This window comes from Taudactylus pleione, unplaced genomic scaffold (genome assembly GCF_031769625.1).
Source record: "Taudactylus pleione unplaced genomic scaffold, aTauple2 ptg001394l, whole genome shotgun sequence".
Lineage (NCBI taxonomy): Eukaryota > Metazoa > Chordata > Amphibia > Anura > Myobatrachidae > Taudactylus > Taudactylus pleione.
In genome coordinates this window covers 65,821-73,538 of record NW_028285794.1, presented here as the reverse complement: position 1 = coordinate 73,538, position 7,718 = coordinate 65,821, and the positions used below count along the sequence as shown (strand labels likewise).

General features: G+C 49.7%; 1 protein-coding gene across 1 annotated transcript; it reads right to left on the bottom strand.

Moving 5' to 3' along the window:
* Window positions 1-326: 326 nt before the first annotated feature.
* Window positions 327-3,400, bottom strand: LOC148442750 (protocadherin-16-like). The gene is made up of 2 exons (XM_088463529.1): window positions 3,286-3,400; window positions 327-3,132 (listed from the first exon to the last, which is right to left on the bottom strand). The coding sequence occupies exons 1-2, from the start codon at window positions 3,386-3,388 to the stop codon at window positions 530-532; spliced, it is 2,706 nt and encodes a 901-aa protein (XP_088319655.1). The 5' UTR covers window positions 3,389-3,400; the 3' UTR covers window positions 327-529.
* Window positions 3,401-7,718: the final 4,318 nt, after the last annotated feature.

Here is a 7,718-nt window from a genome sequence, read left to right as displayed (position 1 = left end):
GCCACATGCTCCTTACACCAGCACCTGTTTAGGTCACGTGATGTGGTGGAGTCGCCTGGTCAGGTCCTGTGTTGGGTGCATGAAGCTGCTGGTGTGCAGGTCCTGCCTGATGTATGGGGGAGATGCTGATAGGAGAGTAGCTGCCAGTCTGGGGCAGGACTGCGTCGATCAGCGGTATTGCTGAAGAATACATTAGGAGAAGAATTTAGACTAAAAGTCACCACCACAACTCTTTCCTTGTACACTGCACCAGTCACGTAAGGCAACCCCTGGTCAACAGAGGGGGCACGTGAAGGAAATATAATAGAAGAATTACCTATTAATAAAGCCTCAAAAAATAGCTCTGATCAGAGAGGGGTTTGTCCCAACCCACCTGATACATTGTCTTTATCTTCCTTCATTTTAGGCAGAATTTATGGTTTTCAAAGTTTTAGTCTCTTTCCATCAGAAACTTTATGACCACTTCTGATTCATTTTTTTTTCTTCTATTTCTTATGTTTTCTGTATCCTCCAGGATGACTGGATGTTATTAAATGCTTAGTTCCCCATCACCAGTAGGGTCAAGGTTGTGCTCTGTGCTAAGGATAGATGCTGATGGTCCCTGGGAGATACCAAATGGGGACACAACAGGAGAGCGAGCTGCTAGTGGAGACAGTGATGGGGAGAAGCTGGGCGGTATAGCTGAGCTTGAAAGGGACGCCTCGTGAGTTATGGGTGAACGGCGTAGAGAGGAGAAATTAGGGAAGGTTCTGGCTACAGCTGGTTTAGGGGGCACGGTCTTCGCACCAGGGTGGGCAACAGAAGTGATAAGAGGAGGTGGATCAATGCGGGGTTGAGGAATGGCTTTGGGTTTTGGTTGGAAAGGTCTTCTTAATGCTGACTCGTCCTTGAGTCGTGCAATCTCCATGAACACACTGGCCAGTGGCTGGAACTGAGGGCACCAATTCAGTAAATAATCCCAGTTGTAGCTGCCACGTAACTCCTCATCACTAGCCACAATAGCTGTTAGGGAGCCTTCCACGGATGGTTTGCCATCTTCAGGGAATGTGTAGTCCTTGGGATGGGACATGTTAAGCCCACAACCCACTCCCATAAAAGCACCTCCTCCGCTATCATCTCGATAAAGTTGTGACTGACAAGAAGCCTTTTTGTTTTTGAACCATTGTCCACTATCCATGGAAGGGTCACAGGAGATGTCAGATAGTTGATCAGCATCTTGCTGGATTCCAGAATCAGGACCACGTGCAGATATGTGCTCTTGCATAGAGGACGTAATACTTGCAACTCGAGGATATTCATTGATCATACGAATTTCATCATCTTCAGCAGCTTCAGCTGATCCACGACCACTGGAATGTGATGGGTCTAGAGACCCTCCTCTAGTATACGACCCATCAACAGTGGAAGATTCCATGGAGTAGCCCGGAAGAGTCTGGTGATAAATTCGATCACCACTGCCGAGTACTGATTTGTCATGCCCAATCCTCTGCAAGGTACTACCCTGTAATGTGTCCAGTTGGGCATCAGCGTCTTGTCGTTTCTTCTGTGTTCCCCTAGACCTACAAACCACCAAAATAATGGCTACTGCAGCTAAGACCACAACCACTGCCAACGAAGAAGCCACAGATACTATGAGTAACAAGTTCAGGTCAGGGGCCAAGCCAAATGATGTATGAGTAATGTCCACAGTAAGCTGAGCCATAGCAACACGTGAAGATGGCAAGGGGCTGTGGGCATGAACTTCCAATGTCATCTCCCTAGTCTCTCTTTTGGACCGGCCAGAACGGTGTCTCTGACTGTCTACTTTCAAGTAAACATAACCTGTGGTTTCATTGATTCCGAAGTATGGTGACGATTTAGAGAATGAGTAAAGAACCACCCCATCGGCTCCTTCATCTTCATCTGTAGCCTGGACCCGGCCAATGGTCTGACCTTTAGCAGCTCCCTCAGGCACCTCGAAATTGAAGTATGGGGCCACAAACACAGGGTCATACTCGTCTTCCCCAGTCACAAGGACCTGCACAGTGACTGTAGCTGAAAAGTTTCCAGCATCCGTAGCTTTTATGATCATATTGAAAGCTTTGCTGCGCTCATAGTCAAAGCTCTGCCGGGACAGCAGCTCCCCTGAAGTCCTATTGACGGAGAATACATCTTTACCAGTAAGCAGGCCGGGTTCTGTTGATGGAAGCTCCAGCACTGTGTAGAGAAGCTGACCAAACATGCCTGTGTCAAGATCAATGGCATGAATGACAGTGAGTAAGGTATTGGCCGGACGATTTTCTTTAATATTGGTGGTCAGAATCTGTACTGGAAAGTACGGTTTGTTGTCATTGATATCACGAACCTCCACAGTGATGGGCACAAGAGCAAAATTGGCTGAGCCACTGCTGCCATCAAAAGCCAGGACTACCAGAGTGTGTGCAGCCTGTCTTTCCCTGTCCAGTTGGCGGACTAGCTTTATTGCCCCTGTTGCCTCATTGATCTGGAAAAGTCGACTCTCATCTCCAGATGTGATTCTGTAGTGTACCATACCGTTGTCGCCAGAATCGGAATCCTGGGCCAAGACTCGTAGCACCTCGGCACCAACCGGAGCAGCTTCACTAAGGAGAACACTGTAATCGGGATGTGGAAATACTGGGGGATTATCATTTACATCCAAAATGGAGATTAGGACGTGAACAGAGTGGCTTCTTTGGGGGACACCTCTGTCAGATGCACCTAATGTCAGGTTATAAGTGTGAATGGTCTCAAAATCTAGGACGTCCATTAAGATGATTGAGCCAATGTGCTGAAAATGTCCATTCCAGAAGCGTAGTCCACTCTGTACCTGGAACACGTTCCCCACATTGCCGCTCAGAATGGTGTAATCCAGCACTGAGTTTTCTGGAGTCAGGTCTGCATCAGTGGCCTCTAGAATCAGAATAGTGCTTCCGAGAGGAAAGTCCTCAGGAACAGAAGCAGTGTATTGCTGCTGTGGGAAGGTTGGGGCATGGTCATTAATATCCAGAATAAGGATCTGCACTGTTACAATAGATGCAAGACTTGGGGAACCATGATCCCGGGCTTCCACCAACACATCCACCAATGGCCACAGTGCATCCAACTCCATCGTCTTCATTGTAAAGAGGGTCCCTGAAAGACAGATGACATATTATTGGCCAACAAAGTTCAGACCTAAATACACCCCCCCCCCCCTCCCCGGTATGACATACTATGTTTCGTACAGCACTAATGATTGCTCAGTAATGGACATGGGAATTACATAAATGTAATCTGCAATAATACCATTGTCTGGATGGATGTAGAACGCTCCGCTTCCTGGTGACAGCACTGTGTAAGTGATTCTGCTGTTCTCCCCGGAGTCTCGGTCACTGGCTGAGATGGTCATAAGTGGGGTCCACGCCTGAGTATGCTCCAGAATTGTCACCTGATGAAACGGAGTTGGAGTGATTATCACAGCAATAGCAGATTAATAACAGCAGAGGGCGCTGTCTGAGAGACTATTCTGCCATAATACAATGTACTTAGATAACTGCCTGACCGCACTAGGCGGCCGATATGCGCCTCGCGAACGCATCTATGTGCCACACGCATAGGAATGACCACATCATGCTCATTGGCCGGTTGGTGATGCTGCAGCTGCGAGATCGCTGGCAATGGACGGAGACGAACGCAGCCTTGAGACAAAATACTGCTATTAAACTTTCTTTTACACATGGGATGTGCTAGAATAAAGAGGGAGGGGGGGCTGATTATAGGGGCGGCTGAAAGCTGGAGGAGGTGAAGGAATAACAGTGTAAGGAGGTGGAGGAAGCACAAACCCCTCCCACAGGGTGCAGGACACCATGATGAGCCAGATGGGAGGGAACAATGATGAGAGAGATAAGGGGGGACAGGTGCGAGAGGCAGACAGAAGGGTATAGTTGAGAGGGGGACTGATGTGTGAGAGAGACAGAAAGGGGGGGACACAGATGTAAGAGAGACAAATAGAAGGGGGAGACATGATAGAGAGACAGGAAGAGAACAGAGATGAGAGAGAGAGAGAGATAATGGGGTGGGGCCCAGGAGAGAGAGACAGGAGGGGGACTGAGGTGTGAGAGATAGGAGTACAGTGATGAGAGAGAGATAATAAGGGGGACAGGAGAGAGAGACTGGAGGGGGACTGAGGTGTGAGAGATAGGAGTACAGTGATGAGAGAGAGATAATAAGGGGGACAGGAGAGAGAGACAGGAGGGGGACTGAGGTGTGAGAGATAGGAGCACAGTGATGAGAGAGAGATAATAAGGGGGACAGGAGAGAGAGACAGGAGGGGGACTGAGGTGTGAGAGATAGGAGTACAGTGATGAGAGAGAGATAATAAGGGGGACAGGAGAGAGAGACAGGAGGGGGACTGAGGTGTGAGAGATAGGAGTACAGTGATGAGAGAGAGATAATGGGGTGGGGCCCAGGAGAGAGATACAGGAGGGGGACTGAGGTGTGAGAGATAGGAGTACAGTGTTGAGAGAGAGATAATGAGGGGGACAGGAGAGAGAGAGACAGGAGGGGGACTGAGGTGTGAGAGATAGGAGTACAGTGATGAGAGAGAGATAATAAGGGGGACAGTAGAGAGAGAGACAGGAGGGGGACTGAGGTGTGAGAGATAGGAGTACAGTGATGAGAGAGATAATAAGGGGGACAGGAGAGAGAGCCAGGAGGGGGACTGAGGTGTGAGAGATAGGAGTACAGTGATGAGACAGAGATAATAAGGGGGACAGGAGAGAGAGACAGGAGGGGGACTGAGGTGTGAGAGATAGGAGTACAGTGATGAGAGAGATTATAAGGGGGACAGGAGAGAGTGAGACAGGAGGGGGACTGAGGTGTGAGAGATAGGAGTACAGTGATGAGAGAGATAATAAGGGGGACAGGAGAGAGAGACAGGAGGGGGACTGAGGTGTGAGAGATAGGAGTACAGTGATGAGAGAGATAATAAGGGGGACAGGAGAGAGAGACAGGAGGGGGACTGATGTGTGAGAGATAGGAGTACAGTGATGAGAGAGATAATAAGGCGGACAGGAGAGAGAGAGCCAGGAGGGGGACTGAGGTGTGACAGATAGGAGTACAGTGATGAGAGAGAGATAATAAGGGGGACAGGAGAGAGAGACAGGAGGGGGACTGAGGTGTGAGAGATAGGAGTACAGTGATGAGAGAGATAATAAGGGGGACAGGAGAGAGTGAGACAGGAGGGGGACTGAGGTGTGACAGAGATAGTAGTACAGTGATGAGAGAGATAATAAGGGGAACAGGAGAGAGAGCCAGGAGGGGGACTGAGGTGTGAGAGATAGGAATACAATGATGAGAGAGATAATAAGGGGGACAGGAGAGAGAGACAGGAGGGGGACTGAGGTGTGAGAGATAGGAGTACAGTGATGAGAGAGATAATAAGGGGGACAGGAGAGAGTGAGACAGGAGGGGGACTGAGGTGTGACAGAGATAGGAGTACAGTGATGAGAGAGATAATAAGGGGAACAGGAGAGAGAGCCAGGAGGGGGACTGAGGTGTGAGAGATAGGAGTACAGTGATGAGAGAGATAATAAGGGGAACAGGAGAGAGAGCCAGAAGGGGGACTGAGGTGTGAGAGATAGGAAAACAATGATGAGAGAGAGATAATAAGGGGGACAGGAGAGAGAGACAGGAGGGGGACTGAGGTGTGAGAGATAGGAGTACAGTGATGAGAGAGATAATAAGGGGGACAGGAGAGAGTGAGACAGGAGGGGGACTGAGGTGTGACAGAGATAGGAGTACAGTGATGAGAGAGATAATAAGGGGAACAGGAGAGAGAGCCAGGAGGGGGACTGAGGTGTGAGAGATAGGAGTACAGTGATGAGAGAGATAATAAGGGGGACAGGAGAGAGTGAGACAGGAGGGGGACTGAGGTGTGAGAGATAGGAGTACAGTGATGAGAGAGATAATAAGGGGGACAGGAGAGAGTGAGACAGGAGGGGGACTGAGGTGTGACAGAGATAGGAGTACAGTGATGAGAGAGATAATAAGGGGAACAGGAGAGAGAGCCAGGAGGGGGACTGAGGTGTGAGAGATAGGAGTACAGTGATGAGAGAGAGATAATAAGGGGGACAGGAGAGAGAGCCAGGAGGGGGACTGAGGTGTGAGAGATAGGAGTACAGTGATGAGAGAGATAATAAGGGGAACAGGAGAGAGAGACAGGAGGGGGACTGAGGTGTGAGAGATAGGAGTACAGTGATGAGAGACATAATAAGGGGGACAGGAGAGAGAGAGCCAGGATGGGGACTGAGGTGTGAGAGATAGGAGTACAGTGATGAGAGAGATAATAAGGGGGACAGGAGAGAGAGAGACAGGAGGGGGACTGAGGTGTGAGAGATAGGAGTACAGTGATGAAAGAGATAATAAGGGGGACAGGAGAGAGAGACAGGAGGGGGACTGAAGTGTGAGAGATAGGAGTACAGTGTTGAGAGAGATAATAAGGGGGACAGGAGAGAGAGAGCCAGGAGGGGGACGGAGGTGTGAGAGATAGGAGTACAGTGATGAGAGATAATAAGGGGGACAGGAGAGAGAGAGACAGGAGGGGGACTGAGGTGTGAGAGATAGGAGTACAGTGATGAGAGAGATAATAAGGGGGACAGGAGAGAGAGAGCCAGGAGGGGGACTGAGGTGTGAGAGATAGGAGTACAGTGATGAGAGAGAGATAATAAGGGGGACAGGAGAAAGAGACAGGAGGGGGACTGAGGTTTGAGAGATAGGAGTACAGTGATGAGAGAGATAATAAGGGGGACAGGAGAGAGAGAGCCAGGAGGGGGACTGAGGTGTGAGAGATAGGAATACAGTGATGAGAGAAAGATAATAAGGGGGACAGGAGAGAGAGACAGGAGGGGGACTGAGGTGTGAGAGATAGGAGTACAGTGATGAGAGAGAAATAATAAGGGGGACAGGAGAGAGAGAGCCAGGAGGGGGACTGAGGTGTGAGAGATAGGAGTACAGTGATGAGAGAGATAATAAGGGGAACAGGAGAGGGAGCCAGGAGGGGGACTGAGGTGTGAGAGATAGGAGTACAGTGATGAGAGAGATAATAAGGGGAACAGGAGAGAGAGACAGGAGGGAAACTGAGGTGTGAGAGAAAGGAGTACAGTGATGAGAGGGAGATAATAAGGGGGACAGGAGAGAGAGAGACAGGAGGGGGACTGAGGTGTGAGAGAGACAGGAGGGGGACTGAGGTGTGAGAGATAGGAGTACAGTGATGAGAGAGAGAAATAATAAGGGGGAAAGGAGAGAGAGAGACAGGAGGTGACTGAGGTGTGAGAGATAGGTGTACAGTGATGAGAGAGAGATAATAAGGGGGACAGGAGAGAGAGAGAGACAGGAGGGGGACTGAGGTGTGAGAGATAGGAGTACAGTGATGAGAGAGATAATAAGGGGAACAGGAGAGAGAGACAGGAGGGGGACTGAGGTGTGAGAGATAGGAGTACAGTGATGAGAGAGAGATAATAAGGGGGACAGGAGAGAGAGACAGGAGGGGGACTGAGGTGTGAGAGATAGGAGTACAGTGATGAGAGAGAGATAATAAGGGGGACAGGAGAGAGAGAGAGACAGGAGGGGGCCTGATGTGTGAGAGATAGGAGTACAGTGATGAGAGAGAGATAATAAGGGGGACAGGAGAGAGAGAGCCAGGAGGGGGACTGAGGTGTGAGAGATAGGAGTACAGTGAT

Excerpts from the sequence above, each read along its gene's own strand:
- LOC148442750 (XM_088463529.1), bottom strand. The coding sequence starts at position 3,388 with ATGACCATCTCAGCCAGTGACCGAGACTCCGGGGAGAACAGCAGAATC. Across the intron at positions 3,133-3,285 it reads CTACATCCATCCAGACAATG|GGACCCTCTTTACAATGAAG; the intron begins GTATTATTGCAG and ends TCTGTCTTTCAG.